This window comes from Neodiprion pinetum, chromosome 1 (assembly GCF_021155775.2).
Source record: "Neodiprion pinetum isolate iyNeoPine1 chromosome 1, iyNeoPine1.2, whole genome shotgun sequence".
NCBI lineage: Eukaryota > Metazoa > Arthropoda > Insecta > Hymenoptera > Diprionidae > Neodiprion > Neodiprion pinetum.
This window is the reverse complement of record NC_060232.1, coordinates 21,634,798-21,661,771: the sequence shown is the minus strand read 5'-3', so window position 1 is coordinate 21,661,771 and position 26,974 is coordinate 21,634,798. Positions and strand designations below refer to the sequence as shown.

The window sequence follows — 26,974 nt, the reverse complement described above, 5'->3', positions numbered from 1 at the left end:
CGTCCTTAGCCAAGACGCGATTCCACGCCTTCTCAACGAGCACTTTGTTGGCCAGATTTCTCTCTGCGATATCTTGATTCTTTGCGTATGCAATGTCGTGGTCTCTACATGCAGCATCCAGCGGATTCATACACGAATCACCACGAATAAACCTCTTGGTTAATTTCGATCCCGGTCCGCAATATTGATACCCAAGCACATGCAATTCAACCGGGAGATGATTGCTGATTTTAGTCAGCAAACCTCCACCGCGTCTCTTGCGTGTGCACGTCTTCACAGTCAAGCAACAACTAACGAGAGCTCTATAAAAGGATGAATTTGTATGCGGTCATTTTAGTTGTCGTTGTCACGTTAACCAAGCATAATGAGATTTCAAGATCAGACGGATAAACTATCTGTCGCGAATTTCGACAAAATGATTCAGCGTGGAAAGAGAAAGATGGAAAATCGTCACGGAAAATTGCTATCAAATACCGTAAGAGCAATTTGTTGCCGCCCATCCAATTGCGGTAATACTAACGCTCTCCTCTCACTCATCCCATGGCAATGGATTGTTATTCCGAAATGTCTACGTCTATTTAAAATCTCTCATCCAGTCAAGGTATCAATTTTTGCAAAAGTTACTAGAACCCACGCAGGGTGTGGGTTATTTCCTGTTTGGCGAGAACGAGGAGGTTATAAGACCGGAAGATGCACACCCCAACTATGTTATGATTTTCGACGATGTGGCGTGTGAGTAGCAAGATAATATCAGAGCATACTTCAGCATGGACAGGCATCGCGACGTCGGTAGCTTTTATTTCAGTCAAACGTACTATTTCGGTAGAATGAAATAAATCTGAAACATATATAAAACGATCACTTGAAAACCGACATGACGTATTAACAATTTAAGGACTACCATTGTGACCAACAAGTCGCCAACATGGAGAGTGTCAAGATTCATAAGCATGGCGATACGTTGAGTGAAATATCGAAAGCAAGTGATGCCATACGTAGGAAGCACAAGATAATCAAGGTAGACAGATCCGACCGAGCAGGTTATGGAAGAGGTATTTAAGCCCTTAGTAACGCCATTGAAAGAATTAGTGGATACTTCGAAGCAGAAGCAGCAACAGCAGTATATTAAACAAGAAATTAAAACAAAATCACTGAATGTTACAATGAAAAAAGAAGAATAAAAGATGATGAGAGTACCGAGGATGACGATAAGGAGGACGAGGATATGGACGATGGAGATTTCATGAATGCGAATGATAAGACACTGAAATTCTGTGAAATTTCTACTACAAGCACGCCGGTGAAGAAAATAGTGGATTCCGTTGCGCCATGTTTGAAAATGTTCAGCACAAGCAAAAAAAAAAAAGGATTTAGATACTAAATACGGCGTTTGAAAGTTGACAAACGGTATGATATCACTATATAATTTACCCGATTTTCATCTCACAATCACCCACCCATCCTAGCCTAAGGCCTAGCCATAAGGAGAGCGAAGGTTTAAGAAAACAATGAATAATCAAAAAAGAAACTATTCAAGTATGCATAAGTACACCAACATTTTATTAAGGATGGACCTCATCCATAACACATACACAAACAAAACATATGATGGCCAATAAGAACAATGAATAAACAAGACTTCGAAAAAAAAAACGGTATGATGATTGGTGATTCGCGAATCAATTTCATCGATAATCTGATCAACGTGTAAAACCCGATGTATCGATTGTCAATGACGCATACAAGAATAATTACATACAAATTGTAACGATGACAAATGCGTACCGAAAACGTTACGAAACTAATGGAACTCTTCGCGACTATAGAAATTTGGTATAGTATTTCATTGAAATTTAGTACAGAAATTTCATTGCACAACACGTCGGCTCGACGAAAAAATCATGTAACGGCTTACCCGAATATAAGATTGTGCGAAAGGAGAGGCAAAAAGTGCATTATGTCTACTGGGATAATCCAAATGAAATTGTAGATTATCTCCGACTACTTATGGTGTCACAGACTGCAGGCAATACCAGCCATTCCAACGAAATAGTCGCCATCATTGAAGAGTGGTGAGAAGCTGGAATCGTTGATTAGCAGCAGATCAATATAGAATCATATTGAGGCGAGTCATCGCATTTGATGCGAGCGCGTAGCGAGGGTACCCAGTGTGTACGAAGAAGGCCGAGTGTAGCCGAGCGCCTTCGAGTCTCGAGCGCGGCAAGCGATGTTCTAAAGAGAGTCAGTTGCAAGGAAATTGTCGATCATAGAGCACGCAGTGTATAATAAATAAAGATTTATATTATTACATTTCCAAAGACTAACATCAAAGGGTTATTATTCTCCCACGTCGTTCACCTCTCCTGTCCTAAAGCTACCTACGATCCCTAGCCTTAATAAATCATCATTCGTTCAGTGACCGTCCAGTGATGAGCATAGACATATTTGGGCGACAGTTGGAGCGTGGTGGATTCAAAAACCTCAGACGTATAATCTGTATGGTAAATGATTGTGTAACATAGCTGATCCACAACAGCCCAACGATGCTGTTCCCCTCAAAGTTCTCAATAGTTTAGACGAAAAGTATCACGGGAGAGTAACGCAAATCAGTGCGACCCTCAAACAGGTGCGTGTGCGTAACAGAAATAATTGGTCATCATCTCCCATTGCGATCATGCACTCAAGTCATCTAAGCTCATTCGGAAGCTTCATGCTAGAGTGACAGTACTGGAACAAACCAACGGGAAATCAGTTCTATTTGAAGAGCAGAAGCACCTGGAAGTAGGTTTGAATAATTGAGCAGTACAGAGCCAGACAAACAATGAAGAGCACAATAGCGGATGAAGTTCACAGACCCGCTCGACACAATTATCCGCGTCGGTTCGTAGACGTACGTGGACTGGATGAGACCTGGCAAGCTGATCTCGTTGACATGACCGCATAAAGTTCGCACAACAAGGGATACAAATACCTACTCACAATCATCGACATATTTTTCAAATATAGGTAAATTGTTTGCTCACCAATCATGAAAGATCTTTAATCCAAGCAAAGTGGAATGCTGGTGTGAACTCGCGAGAATGTCATTTTCTAGGTAATTATTACTTTCAAGCATTCGAAGATGAATTGTGTTAACGTTTACGCTATGCAAATTTTTACTCAAATAAATTGGCACAATGACGCGTTTTTTCGATTTTTCATGGTGTGAAAAAGTTTCAGATTCTACCCCGTATACATTAATTTGCAAATTATTTAATTTCTCTATTCTTTCTATATCTATATATGAGTTTGATACCTGTGCGGTCCAACTTGGAAATAAACTGATAATAACTATGCGACTGTTTAGCGTTGTTCTCCACAGGGTGGAGAGCTGCAGCTATGGCCCAGACAAGGCATCTTTTGTCTTCGTTTTTCACATTGACCACAGCCTTCTTCCGCTGAATATCCTAAGCAGCTCAACGAATGTGAAAGCCCTGCAGCGAGAGGCTGATACTGGTTGATGTTTACGGTAGTATTGAGGATCTTGATCATGCTCCACCCTGTATCGCGCTGTTCAAGCGCGTGTAAGCCAACCGTCTATATCGCTCGAGGGGAGAATCTTTGCGTTGGAGGTGATGAAACTTTTTACTTCTTCAGCAATCATATCGTGCTTTGCGTTTTCAAATTTGCATGATAATGTGAGGTTAACCTTCACATTCCCCTCTTCGCGCAGTACCAGCCTAAAATGCTCAACGATGACCCGGTGCGCATCGTCCGGAAACGCCTCCAAATTCTTATGCCCAAAATTTGTAACAACGTCCGCTCGGATCCGGCCGCAGCCGCTGCCGCAACTGTTGCTGGATCTTCGTCACCCAGGATTGCATGAGTGTGATTGTATGTTGAATCTGTAGTTTCACAACCACGTTCGTTCTGAGACGCATGCAAACATTTCGCAGCGATTGAAGATTTTTCTTTCCAACGTCAATCCAATGTTCGATAATATCGTCATTCTCTCGCTCAGGATGCAGCTCGCTCAGCAATTGTATACATTCTCCATCATCTTGACGAGATTCAAGTATGTTTTGACGGCCATGATTTTAACGTTGGTCTTTATATGTTTAGAACTTTTAACTTGCAAAACTATTGACTTGCACGTACCGTGTAAGACTGACGAGTCTGCATCAGATGCGTTGACCTAATATATGTGGATAGATCGTGCGAATTTAGGAGTGGGGGGTAAGGGTCCAAACTCTGTTCCACCTCTAAGTGTTTTTCATTCATTGTTGGAAGGTGGAACAGAGCTTGGACCCTTACCCCCCACTCCTAAATTTTTCTCATCAGAGAAATGGACTTAAAAAGCAGGTGGTGAGCGACGACTCTTGGGTCGAGTGATTCGTGTTTATGACGTTTAAGGAAAGGTCACACCCGCATTAATCTAGAGTCAACAACTAACCATTCGGAGAATCTCGAACCCGCGAACATTTGCTACTAGGCCAATATTTACGATAGTTTATGGCACTTTACAGGAAACAAAGCAATGGCGGTTGTAAGGATGTAGCATCTGATGGGAAAAACAGCTTGTCGTGAAAAATTTTCTCGGCTCATACTGTTCCCACGCTGCATTTTGGTTGCATGCCATGTGATGTACCACCTCATCGATGATTGGCTGGTTGGTTTGCATATGGGGGAGGGTGGACGTAACGCCGTGTCTCCTTCCGTATAAATTCGAATAGCAGTTTGGAACTTCTCTCGCATTTGAAAAATTCCTCGTGCAGGAACAGTGGTTGACGAAGTGACTAGTGAAAAGTGTTCATTTGAAAGCCCGAAGACTTCAAAGAGTTTACTTTTGTGAGTACTTTATTGAATGTATATTATACTATATACTGTTACGATACTGCAAATGCTAATTTAAATCCTCGATGATTATTGTTCTAACTTTTCTGTATTCCCCATCGCTGTATCAATAAAAATTCGGGAAAAATTTTACAATCGTATTCAAAATATTAATGAATTGAAAAAAAAGACCGTCAGACTCCCCGCCCCTTCACCTCCATCGTCATGTTTTGATTAATGAGGAAGAGGAGGAGGGGATCGATAGCGACGCTGATACGTTAACTATCGATCACGAACAACGTTTTCACCATAGGGAGAACGACAGAGATGAGGTATTTATTACATTAGGATACAGTTATTATCGATCCTGAAATTGAAAATAATATGGCTCACGAGTATCACCTCGAATCATCATCGGCGGATGAGGAGGATGCTGAGAATAATGATGATGATGATGTTCATAACAGTGATCGAGATAATGAGGATTTTATGGATTACTTTGAAGAATAAAACTATAAAATTTACATTTATTCATCACGTATTTCACTGCAATTAAAATTTACAATATTTTTACATTTTCCCCCCAAATAAGTTTATATTATAAGAACTGATGAAACTTAGAAGGATATATGTATCATTCTATCAAATTATATTTTTTCTAGATATGTAAATAATTTCATTGAATACTTCATTTTTAATTCTATGTATAAGCTGGTATATAATTGTAATAAATTCTATTTTCTAGATAAGTGAATAATTTTATTCAATATTTCATTTTAATTCTACGTATAAGTCGCGATATAATTGTGATGAATTTTATTTTTTAGATAGATAAATAATTTTATTGAATATTCCATTTCAATTCTATGTACTGTGACGTGGATTTTTCCGCTCCTCGGTCACTCGGAGAAGATGACCGAGACCTTACCACGTGCACAGTAATTCGGCGTCCACAATGTCCCCTGAACCTGCAATAATACCGCGAAATTTGTTGGGCGCCTGGCGTGATCAACACGCCTCGAAATCGGTAATACGATATACCGCGACCATATGCTTGGTAGCTCAGTACCGTGGAGAGGGGAGGGGTCATTTTTGGGTAGAGAGAGATACGCCACACGTACGCCGACAAGTTATTTCACAAAGCAGCAATAAAATTAAACAATATATTTCAAAATAGCGATAATACAAAAAAAAAAAATAAAAATAATAACAATACTGCGAAAGCTTGTCCTCGCGATCCCAAACGCAAACGCTTAGCTTACAAAAAAAAAGGAACGAGCAACAAAATAATCAATCAAAAAAAAAAATGAAGGGATCCCGAAGACCTCTACGGCCTACGTGCGTTAGTCGCTATACTACTCGTGACTGCTAATTTACACACAAAAAGAAACTAAAAGCAAAATCGGACACGACGCGCTGCTCGGGATCGTCCTCTACAGAACGGCGCTAATCGCCAACTTGATACTAACGGATTATGCAAAAAAAAAACTAAACGGAAACGAGGCTCGTCGCGTCACCCGCGACTGACCGACGTGGTCCGCGATCGGCAATAAATTAATCAAACGAAAAGGAGATGAAATTTCTTATGCCTACGGGCGCTAGTCGCCAACTTATTACTACCGAATTTTACCACAAACCAAACGGAAAGGAGGCTCGTCGCGGCACCCGCGACCCTTCTCTACGAAAGAATATTTTTCCTAGCGCGCACCCGAGCTCCACTTTCTCTGCGACGGCGGGACGCGGTCGCGAATTCGAATGCTCCCCGTTAGACTGCTCGCGACCTATACGAGAACTGAGGCTGTATCGGACTAAGTTGAAGTGACCCCGTGTAACGGAATTCGGTTACACTCAAACTCGAGGTAATAATGTCTCGGCTCAACCCGTGACTCGACTCGATCTCCTCGATCACCCGAAATTAACGCTACTTCCTTACGCGCAACTCAGGCTACGGTCACCAAGCAAATGTATCGGCTGAAGAATCTCGAGTACAGTCGCTAACGCCAATCCTCACTGGCTATCCGTCCTCGGCAAGCCTTTACTAATGATCTCTCGAGATTCTCTCGCAAGAAGGTTAACAGCGCTTATCGCTCCACATCCACGCGATGAACTCGCCCACTCCCGCGTGATCTTTTCCCGACGTCTCGCCTCGCAATCACTCTACTTCTTCGAAACCCTCAAAACAAAAGAACGCACGATCACTGTTTGCTATAGCCCTCGCTCACCGCCAGAACTAGAGTGATCTCGAATGGTCGCAATGCCGATCTCGTCACGCTAATCCTTCGTGACGTCATCACCCTAAGAATGCGCAACAATCGATCGGTCATCGATTTTGGGGATTGCGCAACTTGCCGCGCACCTGTCGTCGCTACGCGGCGCAGAACTTAAGGCTAGATTGCGATGTCGTCTCCCGCGCAGCTCTACGGAGTCCTGCGGTTGGGCGGGGTGGTGCTCCCTCGTCGCTAGCTGGTCTCTCGCGGTTGCCTTGGTTGGGCGTAGGCGGGGTGAGCGGGGAGGCTGCGGCGCGCCGGCCGCCAGCGGAAATCGCGTCCGCCTTGGATTCCCGCGCTGCAGGGATCTGCGTTGCCTCCCCCTCCGCAGCCTCGGTGTCCTTCCCGCGAGATCTCCGCGGTTTCGCCGTGCCTCGAAAGATGTTAGGTGTCGGAGTTGGTCGTTGGAGGGCAGCCGGTGCACTCAAAAAAAAATAAAAAAAACAAAAGCCTGTAATATCTTGGTCGCAATGCGCTATTTCGTCCCTGTCGAAGCTCGGGTGCGTGACTCCAGTTCTGGCGCTCTCTAGGATCATTTCGCGACTCGGTTTTCGAAACCCTGATTCCGGGATCTCGCCCAGGGTTCAGGGAGTCTCTTGTAACGGGCAGGCCTAACCGAACTGCCACGTTACAGTACAAAGTAGAATATAATTGTAATAATTGTAATGAATTCTATTGGTATTTCTGTACATATTGCCGGCATTTTTTAGGCAGAGGATTGCAACTTACTAGAGGATTCGGTCCATTCGCTATATCACCATCAGGCCCTGGTGTATAATGCAGAAAGCATCTACGGCGACTAGCAATGTTGTCGTCCATTTTCATATTCTCTGGCAGTTTATCCTATACCTCATTGACTGTGTTTGATGCGAACTCGTAGGTGAATTTTTTTGGCACAAAAGCGATATCCTTGGATCTTATTGCTCTTAAACCGTCAAATTCTTTATACGGACGGAACGATTTCTCGGGAGAGCAGGTACACTCCTTCAAATACAAACTCCTCGGCCACTGCACGTTTTCAAAGGCATAGTAGTGTGCCAGGATGTACTCCGGATTGTCATCATACCAAATTGATCCGTCCCCAGCATGCTTCTAGATATTATCCGATGGGAAGTATCCATGATTTAAGTCATGCCAGGGTGTCGCTTCCATATGTTTCAATTCTTCCAGTGCAGGGCGTTTTATGTGCAAATCTTCCATATTAATAACCCTCCGTGTACAATCGAGAATCTCTGTCAGCCATGCTTTCTTCTCCTCTTCTTTGACGTATACGTAACATGCATTTCTTACCATTTTTTTCACAATCTTCGGTACATCCTCGTGAGATTTTTTGCCAGCATTCCATGGTATTCCTTGATGATTGTATGTTAACTAAGCATTAGGCGCTCTACATTCAAGTGGTAAATTAGCCAAATCACACGGTGGCTTGATAAAGACGTAGTCCAGGCCCGGTCCGTTCACGTCTACGACTGCGACTTCCTTGGGTACAAGCTTCTTGCTATGGCCGATGAAACATTGCACGTCTAGGATCATTGCCATATTAAAGAAGGATGTTGCGCTCGATTTTTCTCAAATACTGCTGGTAAAAGACTGACTATTCAGCCTCCCGCACACCTGCTTTTATCCCCTCGTGGATGAATTTCATAGATGTGGAGGGGGTGACATAAATTACTTATGCTACATAACTACATGAAAATTCAAACTTGTTGAATTCTCCACCATGGTATTTCAATTACGGACGATTTTCCCCAGCCATGTTACACATTTCGGCTAACTAATCAGAATCTTCTTGTAGAACCCTCGCAATTTTCGGTGGTAAGAAAACGTCGTATTCTACATCGATCGTCGCCAGAATGCGTACCCCAAATTTCGTTTTGATCAGTCTTAGCCCAGTAACGTCATACGCCTCCCGAATTTCGAGTTCCGACATCTTCTTGATCGGCAGATTCTCCAGGCGGCTGATGTGGTTGACTTTCGTCAGATCCATCATGTTTTGATGAGCGTTTCTTCTTTGACAAGTAAGAACAGTTCATAACACGAAGAGACGGTGAGAGCAAAGTGACTATAGGAATAAGCTTACGTTTTAAGTACCACCCATCCCCACTACAATTTTCCACCGGACAAGTCTCAACATGCATTTTGTGGGAAGAATTCTTTACGAACCCACCCCGTATCTCAGACTGATTTATTGACAGTGCCATCCACCATATCACGGGAAATTTTTTATACAAACCCACTATTCCACAGGTCTCGACCTGCATTTCGTGGGAAAAATTTTTACGATCTCCTCAAAACATCCAACCGTTATTTTGAAACGTTCTATTTCACCCACTACCACCTCCACCAAGCAAAAGTACCCATCTTGCACCGAACATTGTGAACAAAGCAGAATCGATCGATAGACCATCGATTGGTCGATAATGGGGGGCGCCACATGTAACAAAACTTGCGGAAACACTTCGACCAGTAACACAAACTGTCGGTAAGGCTGGAGGTTACACCATCTTGCGGAGGATGTTGGACGCACAACAGACCTGATTGATAAAACAGCGGATGGCGGCACTATCTATGTTAATGCTTTCATCGGTAACATTTCCATCGGTAAAATGTCTGCTCATCTGATGGCAAAAATTAAAAAATGCTCGCTCATCTGGTAACACAAAAATCTCATTATCGAACTGCCAGTCGATAAAATCGCGCGAAAATGCAGGTGGCGCCATCTATGATAACGCTCCTGTCGGTAACACTATCGTAGGTGGCGTAAATTGGAACCAAATCCAGATCTCTTGTGTCCTATCTACTCGACTAAGAATGGAAAATGATGAAGCCTTCAAATTTCTTGCTCCGGTCATCGACAAGCGCTGTTTTTTTTTTTTTGTCAATCACTGTTTAAAAATACTTCCCATCCAAGTTCGATCTTAAAACTCACTTGTCCTTCAGAAAATCTGCAAAGAAATACGTTCACATTTTTAAAAAAATTTTAAAAACGTGCTTTCACCGTGAAAACCGCATTTAAAAGATACAATAGTTTAAAACAAATAGGCATTGGTGCTACAGCAAAATTTAAAAAAAAGTCATATAAAAGTATGTTTCAATTCCTTTCAAACGAGCACAGGACCAAGTTTGTAGGACGGATAGAATTAAAGATATATACATTTGAAAGTCAGCGCGTTTCCGTTTTATGCCCCTTTCCGACAAAATTCAACCTCGTCCAACTTTGAAACTAATAAAATGAAAAAAAATTTAAGTTGTTCAATGCATTCATTTGATGCATAGAATCTTTGAAAAAATCAGAAATGAACTGAAGACATGGAGTGAAATTTTTCATTTAATTTGGCCGATTTGACGTGGATTGACGCATATATCTCTTGGAGTCAGACATTATTTTTTTGAATCCACTTTCATAACAAGATAGTAATCTCTAGTATCTTAGATTGCTGATTACGAGTCTAAAATCAGTTTTAAAAAATTCCAAATATCGGATGCAATTGGCAGATGAAAACCTCAATTTATTTGAAACCTGTCTAAAACCTATGCAGGAGTTTTCGGGGTCGCTAATCGGATTCGCTATATTTTCAAAATCTAATTTCGTTGGCGTCACAGAAATTATAAAATCATATGCAAAAAGCGAAATTCACAATAACAAAAAATTGGCGTTGCAGCTCAGGACTAGTGTGACTTCTATCACGGGTATACCTATATATTGAATCCGGATCCATATGTGCCGATGTTCGAGCAGCGCCGACTCGACCTGCTTTATCAATAAAGAACTGAACTTGTTACCGACTTATTTTCAGTTGGTGAGAATGAATACTGGCCGTTATTTCTTCCTGGTAATAAAGGGAGTCAGTCGGTTTATTCGCGCTCAAATATAACATGAGAAAACAAAACATTGATGTATTGCTTGTCGTTGTTAGTGAAGTGTCTTCTTAAACATCGGCGGCAATTGAACAAATGTCGGATTTAAAGCAGAGTTTGTATCGACAGCAGAATGACGCGGTTGAAAAAAGAGGCCCTGAAAAGACAAATAATTTATGGCGGAAGCTGAAGGCAACGCCACTCGTGTTGTAGTATCTAAGCCTTCATCAGATTTGGGTACTACAACACGAGTGGAAATTAGAAAGCTTGTAGGACTTATCAAAACTAAAAAATTGAAAATAACCCATTTCTTTGTAAAGGTCAGTAACATTATGAAAATATATCCAAAAAACAATACTTATACTGGTTTCTAACGTCGAATTTCTAATGAAATTCAGAACAGCTGCCGCATATCCAGTACGAAATCAACTGCAAAAATATCTTCTTCAAAAACATTTTTCAATATATTCTCATGATAGTTAAAACTCAATATATTAAGATAATGAACACAACGATAGAAATTAAACACAGGGGTACAATGAACTCAAGTAATATTAATAAATGTATACAGAATAAAAAAGCATGCCTGTTTGGTTCTAATATTCTCAGGTTCCAATACGATACAAATTATATACGAAACAAGGATCGAGTTTTCTGATTAATCGATTAGCGTTTTAATTAATTTTAATTTCCATTCTTGAATATTGAAAGATGAAAATGCTACGTTCTCACCTCATATTTCTTTCCCACAATCTGATAGTCACTTTAGACCCTGCGTCCTCTCCTTATCTTCACCGTGTCAGTAGGTACACCTCTGAACTGCGACTAGCGAGTCTTCTATCTTCTCTAAACACTTCACTTTCATCCTAGCTTTCGCAGGAATCACGTAATTATATCTCTCCATGCCAATCCAAACCCTTCCCATAAGCCGCATCCTTCATACTGACCACTGTTATAATTCAATTACTCGGTCATCGATAAGAAACCGACTATACCATTTAAACCGTCTACCTCCCTTAAAACCGATCGGCTCCTTTGTCTATCATTTCCTGCATTGGGAGTAGTTGGACGTTAGTGCATAATCGGCATGTAGGAACCTTAAAATAGCCAAATAACAGACTGGGCGTAGAGTAGATTTCAATTACCGCTCATCGAAGTCTACGCGGGTTACCCGTAACAAGAAGACGAAACAATTTTTTTTTCTTTTTTTTAAAGTTTTTAAAATTGAACGATCATGTCCATAAAAGTCATTTTTAACCTAAATTCATTAAATTGAAGTGAACGAGATACTTGAGAACTTGATTATATTCATTCCGAGATTAACCACAGCTAAATAATTGGTACTTAAAAAGAAAGAATAAATATATATATATATATATTACTCCAAAAAAGTTTAAAGTTAAATGCAAAAATATCTCATACAAAATTCTATATTATTGTATTTCAATAGTCAATTTTTAAGATTTTTTTTTTTTTAATCTCGATATTTATTTTCTCTATAGTCTGACGATAGGTTTTTTTTATTTTTTGGTTGGTAAATTTCTTATAAATTATAAAACACCAATTTTTTTTCAAATTGGATACTAAAGTTTCAAATATTGTGATTTCTTTATTTTCAAAAAAAAATTCCCTCGGTCAGACTTTCCTCCGGCAGATTACTCCTGCATTATTTTACAATATTATTTTTTATTTTTGAATATTAGATCGCAATTTTTGGTGAAGTTATGATGTTGACAAGGAGGCGCCATGGTTTTCATCAGTAGTTCATGTAAACCCGTAAAAAAATGTTAATGTTAAAAAAAAAATTCTTTCTTTCCCATAGTTGAAAAGTTAATAAAAAATGTGAAATCAGCAATTTCACTTGTTTTCACTATATAACCTTTATAATAATTTTTCAAAATTACTCTGTTTTCAGCGCATACAGCGATATGTGAGCCCTTAAGAACCTACATAATCAATTGGAAAACCTCAACTTTGATATAAGTAAAAGCGTTACTCATTTGAGGCTCATCCCAAAACGATTAATTACATCAGAAGGAAACACGTAAAAACTTTCCCCATCAAGTTGGTCAAAGCACAAACAAATGAGCATGCTTCTCACATGGATAAAGAATTCTGCGCTGCCTCCATCAAAGCGTTAGATTCATAAGTTTCTTTAGTAAGTCTTATTTAAGTATTTTATTGTACTTGTGATGACAAAGCAAGAATCCTCTTGAGGATTATTCTAGCTGACCATGATGAGGTGACGGCAGAATATCATGAATTAATATCATCTATACATGCTGGTATCGTGGTAAGGGAAAACGGGTTTGGAAATCCTGATTTCGTCACATGTTCAGGACCCACGATTATTAGGATCCGAAGTGGGAAGCATGACTCATCAAGTGCTCAAAGTTATGCAAAAGATCTCGACTATATTATCAGCTGACCAACTTTTGCTTCAATATTTAAAACACACTCTGATGCCGTGAAACCTGTCATTGTTTTTTCCACTGGTGAAGATCCTGATGAAAACCCAAAATAAAAGAAAGTTATTTCATGCGTAATAAAACACTTCAAAAAATACAACCTCCAATGTATTTAATAGAGTTGAAAGGAGAATGGCTCCCTTGAGTAATGAATTAGCAGGAGTAATCTTAGAGTATAACCATTATGAGTCTCATTTGAATGGGAATGGAAAAACTATAGATGACGAATTGTAGAAAAGAAATTTTAAATTTGCCCGGGAAACACTTTCTCACATTTGGACCGATTGATCTATTGATCAATCCCCAGTTAATTTTTCCTACGTTGCACCCCAAAAAAACAGAAATAATAATGATTACACTGTTAATCAGTTATGGTATTCAATACATGTTCGTTCCTCGTAATATCTGTTGCATTTAGTAAAATGTAATTCTAAGAATTGCTGTAGGGAATATCGAATCGGTAATCTACCTGAAATTTTCGTCAGTGGTTTCTTACCTCCACCAATGCTAGTTAACCAGTGTCCGAAAAAATATATTCCCTGCGTAAAAACTACTCACAAAGGTAGTAAATCTCTTCCCCTCTTTGTCGAAACTACAATCAAAATCAGAACCGATGCTCCTGGAATCGTAAGGTGAGATTGGTATTCATGCGTTCATTTTTATAAAGTTTAATCAATTATCAATCATATTCTTCCAACAGATACCTTACGACTTCTATTCTCCTTGTGAACATTCACAATCACATGTACGCATGTGTTCAAACCGTGATTTATATTTTGCTTCCGAAAGAGCTTTACGGGAACATTCTGTAGGACTGCATGGTAGAAAATATAACGCTGCATCAGTAAAAGATTCACAGACTTCTGGTGCTAGCAGAAAACGACCAATGCGTGTGATAAATTACCGTAATAAGGAAGCTCTTTGTGTGCTGAGAGATCATGGTAGACTCGAAGAGTCTGAATGGGTACATATAGAAGAATTGGACGAAATAATAGATTTAGATTATCTAGAACAGACTGAAAGTATTTGCAACAACTGCAAAAGAATAGAACCGGAACGATTAGCAGAATTATGGATCCTATTTCTTCAGGTTACCGAATTAAGCACATTTTATTCCAATGAGAAACTGTTCATTTTAATCTGTTTATTCGTTTATATTCGATTTTATCTGTTCTTTCCTATTTCATCCTATTCACGACAATGCCACCTCTAATAGCTTATTCGTTTCAATTATTCATTTAGATTAGGGGATTCCGATGAATCGTATTCTTTGCATCGAATTGGAAATTGCAATCCCCTATTCTAAATGAATAATTGAAACGAATAAGCTATTAGAGGTGGCATTGTCGTGGATAGGATGGAATAGGAAAGAACAGATAAAATCGAATATAAACGAATAAACAGTTTAAAACGAACAGTTTTTCATTGGAATAGAACATGCTTCATTCGGTAACCTAAAGAAACGGGATCCACAATTCTGCTAATCGTTCCGTTTTTATTCTTTTTCAGTTGTTGGGTTACTCTACCAGTTATAGAAGATGTGTGCTGAGAGATTATGATGGAATTAAACAGGCTGAATACGTAGATGTCGAAGAATTGGACGAAATAATTGATTTAGATGATCTTTTTTATTACGGTACTTTGTCACACGCATTGGTCCCATTTTGCTAGAACCAGAAGTCTGTGAATCTTCTACTGATGCAGCGTTATATTTTGTATATTCTATATGCATATAAATAGCTTGAATCTCCATTAGAAGATTTTCCAAAGAAATAGTTAAAGAATATAATAGAAAAAATATAATATTTATAGGAAGAAAATATACTGTTTTAATTAACTATGCTATGCTTAGATCTATGTAATTTCCGATAAAAAAAAATTAATTTTCTGTACGAACATTTCGAGCATTAGATAAAGTTTCTATAATGCATATTATGCTTCCTTTGATTATGTTCGTTTTAAAAAGTTTGGCGCCGACAAATTATATTACACACCTAAATAGGAATAGTAGGCGAGGCGGGGGGGGTCGTTAACTTTTACTTATATCATTTGAAGGGAGGCGGGATCTTTAAATCTAACAGTGGATGACGAAGGCGCTGGAGAGGGGGGGGGGTCACAAACCCTAAGAATTCGATGACATAATCTCTGGACACCACCTTAGTCCTACATCAAATCTTGGGGTGTACCAAAACATTCTATTAACGCAGTGTCTAACGACATTTGAAATGTTTCGTACGTTAATTTTATTGAAAATCATTTCATGCTGTGGACTTGATTTGTAACACAAAACAGGAGTAAATTGTGTTTCACTTATAAACGTTCATTAGCGATTTTTTTTTTTTTTATATGATTATTTTACAACTGCAATTGAAAAAATCTCATAACAAAAATGCCATAGCCCACATTCATCAAGATTAATTATATCATTTCAGCTGACATCGAAGCTGTAAGAAATGGACAGTGGCTGGAAGGCAGGCCTTTAATGGTAATCAACTTTTAATGATCGAATGTTGTACGAAATTGTACATCATTCTCCTCCTTGATATAATCAGTGTCTTCTTTTGACTCTGCAATGACTCTTCATAGAGATAATGTATGCGTATTTTATTTCTACATTTTACCTTTTGGTGACAAAAATGAATTTCGTTCACAACGCTTCGTACAGTCCGCTCTCATAATAATACCGGTGATGGGGGAGTAGGGAGTATTTATCTTGGAACTCAGGTACCCCCACCACTGACGCGCGTTCACGCCGTCGAATTTATCGTCTCTCTCTCGTAATAGTGCCGCCGCACCGGGTAAACTGTGACTACTCGTGTATATTTATATTCGTTTTCCGTATCATATAAACATGGATTATTTCGATTTTCGAAATTCAATTTCTTTTCTAAACTTCGTTATTTAACGAAAACTTTTCACACGTATTCCCATTTATTCCACAAAATGTGTTAAAAATACACTTTGATATAGTAAAATCATCAAATGTATATGATCTCTATTTCTTTGAATAAAATCGATTATTATTTTAATGATAATAATCGAAATTTATAATGATATTATTACTATATTATGAATTTTGTGACGAAATAACATTATTAAAAAAATAATGACTATAATTTGAATTTAAAGCAGAGAATTATACGCTATTTCATTGAGCCAGCGTTTGGCACTATTGAGAGAGACGAATATAAGACCCGAAGTGAGCTCGTGGTGGGGGTTACGTTCGAGCGAGAATTAGGGGAACCGGCACTATTAGGAGTGACACTATTACGAGAACGGACTGTATCTAACTCTGAGTATTTCAACCTTTTTCCTCAATCTCCATTTTTACGTCTAATGACAATTTTCGAACCTATGGTTGTAAGTAGTATTTCCTTTGGCCCTCTTTCTCCTTACAAGACCCAAGCTTCGCTTATCTCTTTTCACTTTCGTTCTCCCGAAGTCTTTCCCGAACCTTCTGGTATTGTCTTATCAGATAATATATGAAGCATAAAGTCTGATGAAAAAAATAGTCATAGAAACAAAGTTAAAAATCACAAAAATGATTAACTCCCAATTTCGAAAGTGAAACCTGAATTTAACTGGCAGGAAATAAGCTCTCTATAGGTAATCTGTTACCTGAGTTATTTGCAGAAACGCAAAATTTTTCGACCAGTAAATTCTAGAATACTTGAACCGTTTTGTGTAAAATCTAGTCCACTGATTTGGCTATGTTATACTTGCAATTAGTACTCATTAGATTTTGAACAAAATCGACCGAGCAGCTACGAGTGTCTTTCTTGGTAGAAACAAAATCTTCTCGTCGAAAATTGGTATTTCCCGCGAATAATGGGAGAACAGAAGGTCCCCAGACTGGTCTTTTAGGTCCATCAATTTTTCAACTTCTTTTATTTCTTCGCCCTATTTTTTCTTCTTGCACAATGCTTCTCGCACTTTCTTTTTTTTTTATATAGTTTAAGCTTTATAGCTCTTTCAATACTTTTAATAATCATCTTTGACCATTTCCGTATATTGCTTTTCGTTTACTGGTTCTAGTCTATTTTACCTCAGATTAGTTTTTCTCTGTTACATTTTCTATAATACTCACAATGATAAGTGTGTTACGTTTTGGCCCTACCATTTCGATGTGAAGTCAATTCGGCGCGAGGACCTTTGGGCGTCCGACGTTTTGGCGCGGGAACGTTTCGGCGTGAGGATGTTTCAACGTCTAGACAATGTGACACTACGGTGTTGAATTGTCGTTCCGAAATGTGCCACAAAGTGCACACGTTTAGGGTTAAATTTCAGGCATCAACACCCACTAAATGTGACGTCCGCCGCAGCAGCATCCGCAGATGGATCTGAAAAAATTTTACCGGTGGCCAAACTTTTTCCACCCGACTTTGGAGGCCTAACTCTTTCTAACGCTGTAGTGATATCACGGCTCGCGTTAATTGGCTGTTCACTAGCTCCGTAACATATAATGTAACGTGAAATTTCGAAAGCACGCTACAAGAACCTTCCTGAACCTTAGACGGAACGCAAAATTATCATTTTCGCGAAATTAATTACGATAAATTTCGAAAAGAGCGCCAGAACAGTGGTGACGCATCCGAAGTTCCGTGAAGGGACAGTTCACGTGATATCGGATAAGATTTATTTCAGGCTTTTTATGTCTTTGTGTTTGTCGAGTTTCGGCGGCATCAAGCAAGGAGTTGCTGACGATTTCGAAGAAATTACGGAGTAGCGGTGTGGCGCGAATTTCGAACAAAGGTTGTCGAGGCCGCAGCAAGAGAGCCAACATAGATCCCCGCAGCTATAGGGAGCCCAAGGCAGAAGAGAATCCCGCTAGTGGTCGACAAGCTGCAGCCTCTCCGCCTTTCCTCTCGCACGCTGCCCATCGCAAAATTCCGCGGTGTTCAGGTTCTGTCGGGTGCGCGTCAGATTGCGCAATAAGCAAAATTGATTTGAAATCGATTGTTATCAATTCCTGTAAGACACGACATCACGTAACAAGGGGTGAAAAGAGATCCGACGTTGAGGGAGATCGATAGATTTTGAATCACTGTCGTCTTGGCGTTTCGTGCTGTAAGAAGTTTCGCTAGTTTCCAGTTTTGTTTTAACTTTTTTGCGCAATAGATGATTATTTCTGTTGGACCGAAAAAGCTACAGTCGCGTTGGAGCTTTTCTGTGTTGGCTATATTCGGAGGGTAGGTATTGCTTATTGCGATTGAATTTCGTATTTCAATAATTTAGCGGCTTGCTGAGTAACAGTTAGCCGTTTTGAATTACGATTACGGCAAGTGCTCGAAATTCGTTTGCCAATCTCTGTGCTTGATAACCGAAGCTTGAGCTGCCTGTTAGAGAATTGATTTGATTTCGTTTGCAAAAGATTACGACTAGAGTTATGATTTTGGTGAACCTCTGATTTGTTGTCAATTGCGTACACCCAAAATTCGGTTGTTCTGGGTCGAATCACGTCTGTACGTTGGGTAGGTCGTTTTTCGAATAGTGTCACCGATAGTCATGTGTGAGAGGTCGGAGTAGCGTCTGTGTTGTTTTGATATGACGGTTGATGTTACGAATTACGGATGAGTTTATGATTAAATTCACAGAATTACAAGTTTCGGATGAATTGCGTTTACAACTTGCTAGATTTACGTTATAATTTCTATTACGTTGTTGAATTTTGTTACGGTTGCGATTACGATTACTACAATTCGCTATAACGATTACGTTTAGCGTTATGGACTTTGTGATTACGGTTACGATTATGTTTTGAGAATACAAGTTATGGCTACGATTACGCTGTGTTTAAAGGAGTTACGAGTATGATTACGATTTGGTTGGGTTTCGGTTACGGGTTTAGTTGACTAATTTGTTACGATACGGAATTGCGATTACGATTACGTGCGGTTTTAGTAGAGTGTAAGAGTTACGGTTTAGTAGGATTACGAATTAAGAGGGCCACTCTCTATAGACACTTCAAAAAATGCATTTTTTTTTTGTATTGCCCAAGTTTATATTTTAAAACCTGTAGAATACGATGCAGTTAGTGATTTTGGTGAATTCTCAAAAATGACGTCTTGAGATCCTTTAAACTCCGATCGGCAACGAATCGAACGGCAAGAGAAGCGCAGCTTCATAGTGACAAGAGGCCCGTAAGTCACACAGGAAGAAGATGGATCGGCAAAATTAGTATTACGAGAAATATGAAGGACTGTTATATGGTGCTGAAATAGCTAACTAGTTGGTAAGTTATAGAATCAAACGTGCCGAAAGGTGCCCTTGCCGAAACTTCGAACGTGGTTATCTCTAAACTTTTTTTTTACATACGTTGAAAATTGGTGTACACGATTACTCAGAAACTATTTCACCAATGAAGCTCATATTTGGTAAACGCTTTTATGGTACTTATGCCCAATTGATAAGCCTAAGAACGATTAAAATTATCAAAATAAATATCTTTTTGGCTGGGTTAGAATTTGTAATTTTTTCCAACAAAATCAACTTTTTTGTTCTAGGGCCATCCCTTTAGTCAATTATCACTATCATTATCAAAAAGCCTTAAAACAAAAAAGTTTATTTCTGTATTATTTTATTTCTATAATATTTTATGTTATCTTTAGTTTACTTTGATTTGTATGATTTTTTTTTCATATGATTTCTGTAATTTGATGATCATTTTATGTGTAACTGAATCGTTATAGTTAAACTTCAACAAATCTGTTTCTTTTAGTTCGTTATCATTGCAGGTAGATCGATATCGGATAGAATTAACAGACGGCGTGCATTCATCTTGGGTAGTTGGACGGTAGTGCATAGCCGTGCCCAAAGTCTACACTTGGTGAAACGCAGCCTGACGGCTACAGCCCTGCTCTGCAGTTTAACTGTTGATTTAATTAATCAAGATTTATCAGCTTCGGCTTCTGTGTTCAAGTCTGACGAGAGAGGGACTCTGAATTTCTTGAGTCTGTAGTTGGAACGAAGCACTAGCCTTTGCCCGTGTCTTCGATCAGGTAGCAACGATCAAAAACCCTTGTCTCTGGGAGGAAAGTATCGGCTGTATTGCCCTTGTCTATCTATAGGAGCAACGGTGGAAAATCCTTGTCTAGGATCAAGACAGCGCCAGTTATTCCCGAGCCAATGAAAGCCTTTAGACTAATCAGGGTGTTTTCGGGTCGACGAGACTGGTCCAACATTTAGCACACCAGAGGAAATCCTATTGATGTTTCTTATTGTTTTCCAATTACAGCACAAATTAGGCAAAGACATTCACAATAACGTAGTGTTCTCACAAGCCCAGGCATCGAGAACAATCGCACATGTTACGATGTATTATAAATTTAATTATGACACCGTTGAATGAAAGAATCCATTGTCAGGTTTTATCCTGAGCCAACAGGGGTTTCTCTAAAACGTACCAGCGCAGAAATAGCTTGCTTCAAAATGATAACTCCGAAACGTCCTGGTGTCAAAACGTTCTCTCGCCGAAAAGTCTTGCCACTAAAATGGTGTCACCGAGACAGCAGTGCCAAAACGGCCTGCCTCCAACAAGGATGTTCAGCTGTGCAGCCAGTCAGATAAGCGATATTTAGGGCCTCATATCGGAATAATTCAATAATTATTGAACAAATATGCATCATGTTTGTAACGAGATACACGATAATGATCTTGATGGTTAGGACTGCAGTTTGGCATGTCATCGAAAAATGAATAAATTAAAACACCAAAAAATGGCCATTTTTTCGCACCGCGAATACTTTGAGCGCTAGTACTATGAGATCGGGTACAGATAGAGCAAAAATGCCCAGAATTAATCTCGTAAAGAGCAAAATTAAAAAAAAAATAGTCACTAACGACACCTTTATGTCTTCAATAGTGTGGCTGCGAGAGCGGTCCGAAAAGAAAACCTCGAAAACGCTGGGATTTACGAAATCCCCGAAAATCAGCCTTAATTGTAAGATTCATTTTGAGTGTGTCAATGTTAATGAAAAAAATCATGAACATTTTTGTGTGATAGAACATATGAAAGAAAAGAGTTTTTTAATTTAGTGGAACAACTTTCTTAGTTTTTATGAAAAATTTGCGCGAGAGTTTTTTGATTTGTTTACTATCAAATAGTGGCGATCCATTTACATGTGTGCTAAACATCAGAAGATCGAATTTCTGAGGCATTTCTAAAATAAAAGTGATTGCAAACCATCGAGCGTGTTTTGATTATTAGATCAAAAGTTACAGCAGCTCTGCGGAAAAATGTTATACAAAAAAGGACAACAAATGGTCGGCTTATTTCGAAATCTTGAAATAAAAACTTTATGAGGTATCAAACCTCTTTTTCCGTATGTTTTATTGCACCGTAAATATTTGCGATTTTTTTCATCAACATTGACGGATTCAAATCAGTTTATCACCGAGTACTGTTTTTCTCGAATAGTTCTCACGGCTAAACTGTTGAAAATAGGTAAGTGTCGTTACGGACTGTCTTGTTTGAAAATTTTGTGTTCTACTAAACTGATTCTTCACATTTTTGTTCTACCTGTAGGTGTTCTGGTAGCGTTCGCGCTCATGATATCCGCAGTGTGAACAAATTGCCGTATTCGGTATTATTTTTTTTTTTTTGAAGGAGTGTAAATTCGAAAATTTGGTGATTTCGAAAAATTAACGACGGAGCCAGGAATCGAACCTGGCGTCTAGAGATGCTTGAACAGAGCCTTACTCCACTAGACCACCTAGCCGCCCTGACTCTGTTAATTTTTCGAAATCACCAAATTTTCAAAATACACTCCTTCAACAATAATCTTCTCGTAAAAAAATGATTTGCACATCCGCATATCATTAATTAGACGGCTTCGCTTGTCTCACGTGGCTTCCCATCAAGAAGCAAGGATTCAAAAGGGTAAAGACACCATCTGCACATTAAAGTCCTATATATACACAGTGCTTGAAGAGACGAAATTTTTTATACATAAGTTTTTTTTCTTTAAACGTGCCAACCTATAGTACCAACAACTGCAATCTTTATCATGTACGTCGTTCTGAACATGATCCATATTCCTTCATGAACTACAGAATTATTTTAATTCAAACTGTTCATTTCCCTGGCCCGTAATTCGAATCTTTCGGCTCTCGCTTTTTTTATGAGACTTGTTTAGTAGTTTTTTTCAGATTTTCCGCCCATGTTTATTTCATATCCCCTCCTCCACACTTTTCTTTTCATTGGGGCTTGTATTATAACTTTATATACTTCCTTACACAGGGTACTTGTGTAGTCTATAATTATTGTACATTTTTGTCCAAGATACGTGGAATTTGTTCATTATCTTTCCAATTACCATTGAGAATATTCAAACCCCGTTCTTTAACTAGCCTTACCAAGAGATCCCCGTTTCTGTAACTTACTTTATCTCTGGACACTTTTTGCTTTTCCTTGCATCAACTCTCCGTTGCAAGATCTTTCCTTTTATTTTTCCGGTCGGGTTAAAATCATCTTTTATAACTAGTATCTCTTTTTCAGTGTCATTTACTTTGACCTTACCCTCTTCCCGTACCATATTAGTTATATTACACGTAATTATACAGTAAATATTCTCCAGTCCCTTTCGCCAAGTCTGATTTTCTGTTTGACTTATTAAGAGTTCTCACTTTTTTCTTTTTTATCAACCTATATCTGACTGTTTAACGTCTTTTCTATTGCATTTCCCTTTTTTCTCACGCCGATTAGCACTGATATTCATATAATCCGGGCAAATTTGTTTTATTGGTTATTCTGTTTACTTGTTCTAATGTGCTGTTTGTGTTATCCATCTTCCATCAAACCTGAATTTTACGTACTCACCGTAATAAGAATACGGTGTGTCTGATATCCATATTGAATGAAATATAATTTTGACGTAGTTTTCCGTTCCAACTTTTCGTCTTTTCTGCTACCCAAATAATTTTTGCCCCTACTCCTCTTTTCCCTGTATTTTATATCTTCTACATCGCTACCATCATTTCCACAAGAATATCTTTCCTTTTTTTAGTTGCCTTGATTCCAACGAGTCGTGATCGTCTTACAAAGAAATTATTTCGCTTCCTCTTTTCTCGTTAATTTTGAATTTTGAATTCATTTGCTCTAGCCCTTTTTCAAGATACTGCATTCGTTGTATTTATATTTAACTGATGTATTTCTTCTTCAAATGCCCAATTTTCTATCCTAGCCTAGCTTTCACACCCCTAGCCCCGTAATTTTCGATTTTTTTTTTCATGCTTCTGAATCTCACGACACTTTTTCCTTTTTACTTTCCTATTATTCTCCATCTTTTTACCACTTGTTTGGTCGCTATCTCATCATTTGTATTTTTCTTGCCTTAAGCAAAGTCATTCTATAATTATTTTTTTTATCCATTACGATTAATTTTAGTGGCTCCATTATTTTCTACTTCGTTATCCTTTAATGATTTGTCTTTTGTATTCCTACCAGCCTCAAATTTGCAATAATGGACTTTTCTTTGTCTTTGCGAACTCTTAGAAATTTACAATTAGTCCTCAACAGCGCTGCAGTTTTTTCTGTCATTTGAGAGTTTTGAATTTTTCAAAGCTTTTCTTCCAAACATCTGGACAATTATTTCCTGCTTCTTATATTCTTTAGCGGCCCCGTCGCGTATGAAAGTAATCCTATTTAATTTGATTAGTCACCACTGTCGCAAAAGAAGACACCACATAGTTGAGTCGAATTCATTAGATATATATGAAATGATTCTTGTTTAAACGCTCATGTCTCTCTTGAAAAAGAGTATTGAATCATGTAGATTCCAAATTTTTTTCCAGTGTTACATGTACTGCCTTTGGGAGCAGTTTGGCTTGGTGGATGACAAACGAGAACTCAGCTTGAACGGAATGCTAACTTTTTTCCAACGAATGCCAGCGTATCGGGCAGAAGTTCAAAGAGCTATCCGCGAGTGCAAGAGGATCGGTAAATACTTTGGTATCTTGGGTGTCGTTATTTCTCTGTTTTTCTTTTACAATTATCACAGCTCAGCAACTTGTTGAATTTTGTGTAAATAAATTGTTTCAGCCGGTGGTGACAATTGTCAGTATGCCTACACGTTCAACAAATGCTATGCGGAAAGATCTCCAAGGGTAAGTTTGAATCAATTTGAAGCAATTCAATGCAATTCATATCCCGGGAAAAAGCAATTACAGCGCAAATTATACAACTTTCGCGTTGTTCGTACGAGATAATGTGTAATGGTTACGGTTATGCCTGTGAAAATAGGTAACCGAACTTTTTTCAGTATTCGGGGTGCCATGGTAACCTACCACGTTGTTCATAGGGGATGAGTATGTTGTAGCTCCGTCACACATTCAACAAAGAGACGCTAAACTTATTCTAACTATTCGGGAGTGACGTCAATATTTAAAATACGGGTGCACTACGTTTCGGCGCAGGACTTTTTGGTGCGGCCATATTGGTGCGAGGACATTTTGGTGCACGGCTTTTGGGTATGGCGGCGTTTCGGCGTAGAGATGTCTCGGCGCGAAGACATTTCAACGCGACGAACTTTTTTAGCGCGGAATCGTTTTGGCATGATATAATCAGAATTATATCGACGCTGAAGTAGGCCGCAGGATTCAGCCGTAAAATGCTTAAATCCAGACACGAATAGAGGCCTGGGGCCCCCGACCTAAAATTTTCAACTCTCACGTTCTAGCATACGTAAAGTAGTGTCAATACTCGAATAGATATAGAAATTGGTGAAAATATACGGAAGACATTTACGAGCTCCCGGGAAACAACGTCTATTTAGCGGTCTTCGACTATCAGAAGTACTAAACACAGCTGTTCACAGGCATATTCTTGCGTTCTCTGATGAAACTTATACAAGTATTTTCGGGGTAAAAAAAGTAACATTTCCGAATTTTTAACATTTTTTACAATTTTTCAAGTTATTTGCCACAACTCTTAACTTAGACAATTTCACTTTTTTGTCGATTCGAGAGAATTTACCATTTTTTTCGGGCTTGAAACTTCGCGTTCCCTGATGAAATTCGTACCGCTGTTACGCTCCAACGTACCTTCTTAGAATTTCCATTTCATTTAATACAAGCAAGCATATTTATCTAGCCGCTTGAACGATATTTATCGCACAATATACTATTTTATTCTCGTATTCTTATAAGAACCAGTTCCACCCCTCTTAGTAAAAGTCATGTACAGTTCCGAATATTAGGGTTTATAAACGATCGGATTAGCCAGCACCAAGAACCAAACTGAGAAACCCTGAGCTAGGTATAAGCGGCTCCACCTGAAAGTCTCTCTCTTAATAAGCCAAATTTTTCATCAATAATTAAGACAAACCGCCGATACTATATACACTAAATTAAAATAGGATACCTAGGATGTGTGGAAATAACAATGAGACATCTTTCGTTAATACTCTAATTATACAATTGTCAATAACGAGAAGCCTTAGAGCACACAAGTCGTGCTCCGGCGTAAGACTCGAACTGTGGATCACCACCAGGGAACAGTGTCAGTACTAGTGCAAGGAGAGTTCTGGGTCCAGATTTCTACTACCGACACTTAGCGATATCTTACCCAGACTCAAACCTATCTCCACGAGAAACGTCACCGCTATCGACTCTTGCTGTACCGACCCGAAGGCCAAAATTGCGCTGCTATACCAGCAATTTTATCTACCGAAGGTTAAAACCAAGCTGTCTTACGAACAATTTTATCAACCGAAGGTGAAAATCATGCTTGCTTACCAACAATATAATTCTCATCCCCTACCGATAATCGAAGTATAGAAGAGACGCAAATCCTTCTCTCTGGAACGTTCATCGTGCAATCAACCTGCCAATCTGAGAAATGTTCTACAATGAACTACACGACATTCTTGTCCTTGTCTTGATATTCTGTACCTTATGATTAGTTGTGAAAACTGTTGGCTTCGAAGTGATATCAAACACCCTACATTCCACGATTAATCGTTCCGTGAATTTTTTTCGTTAACCTGGATGCCGGTGTGATATCAAATACTTTAAATTATAGTTAGAACTGAAAATTTTAGCGTCAGTCTGAAGCTGTTCTTCCTACATATGAAAAGTACTTCCCAACAACGTAATGTTAAAAAACGACTGCAACTTTTGATAAAGAATAGTGAAGAGGTGAAACATCTATTCAACTTCTGATTGAGTTTTAAATCTAAGAAATGTTGATGAGAGTGCTATTCTGAACATCAACGAGAAAATATGATGATTGTCAAGCTGCGTTTGAACGTCGCAATTGTAATGTAAACTATTCAATGAAGCCGGAGTGGGCTCAGTCGAGGACAGAGCGCGAGGTTGACTAGCAGCTGAGGTAGTATACAGTCAATAGGATGCAAGGTCGGAACACACACATTGACGCACACACAGACACACGCTTTGCCCTCTAAAAATGATTCTCACCATGGCAAACAATCATTCAAGTTTCAACTTGTTAAGCGCATATGAGAAGAAGAAAGCTAAAGGTGAAATCCGAGAAATGTTTAAAATTGATAAACATTGTAGAACCTGCGTACTAAATCTTGGGTAAGTCACCGTCAAACCGGAAATTTGAAA

At 38.9% G+C, this 26,974-nt stretch overlaps 1 protein-coding gene across 6 annotated transcripts in view; it reads left to right on the top strand.

Annotated features, from left to right (window-relative positions):
• Obp10 (odorant binding protein 10) overlaps window positions 1-26,974 on the top strand; it is a 66,896-nt gene that overhangs the window by 9,932 nt on the left and 29,990 nt on the right. For 4 of the 6 annotated variants that reach the window (XM_046637349.2, XM_069136455.1, XM_046637348.2 and 1 more), the window contains 3 exons: window positions 15,838-15,890; window positions 24,197-24,353; window positions 24,444-24,508. In XM_046637349.2, coding sequence (XP_046493305.1) covers window positions 15,838-15,890; window positions 24,197-24,353; window positions 24,444-24,508 — 275 coding nt within the window. The remainder of the gene's footprint in view (window positions 1-15,837; window positions 15,891-24,196; window positions 24,354-24,443; window positions 24,509-26,974) is intronic. The other 2 variants (XM_046637350.2, XM_046637347.2) reach the window with 1 other exon arrangement.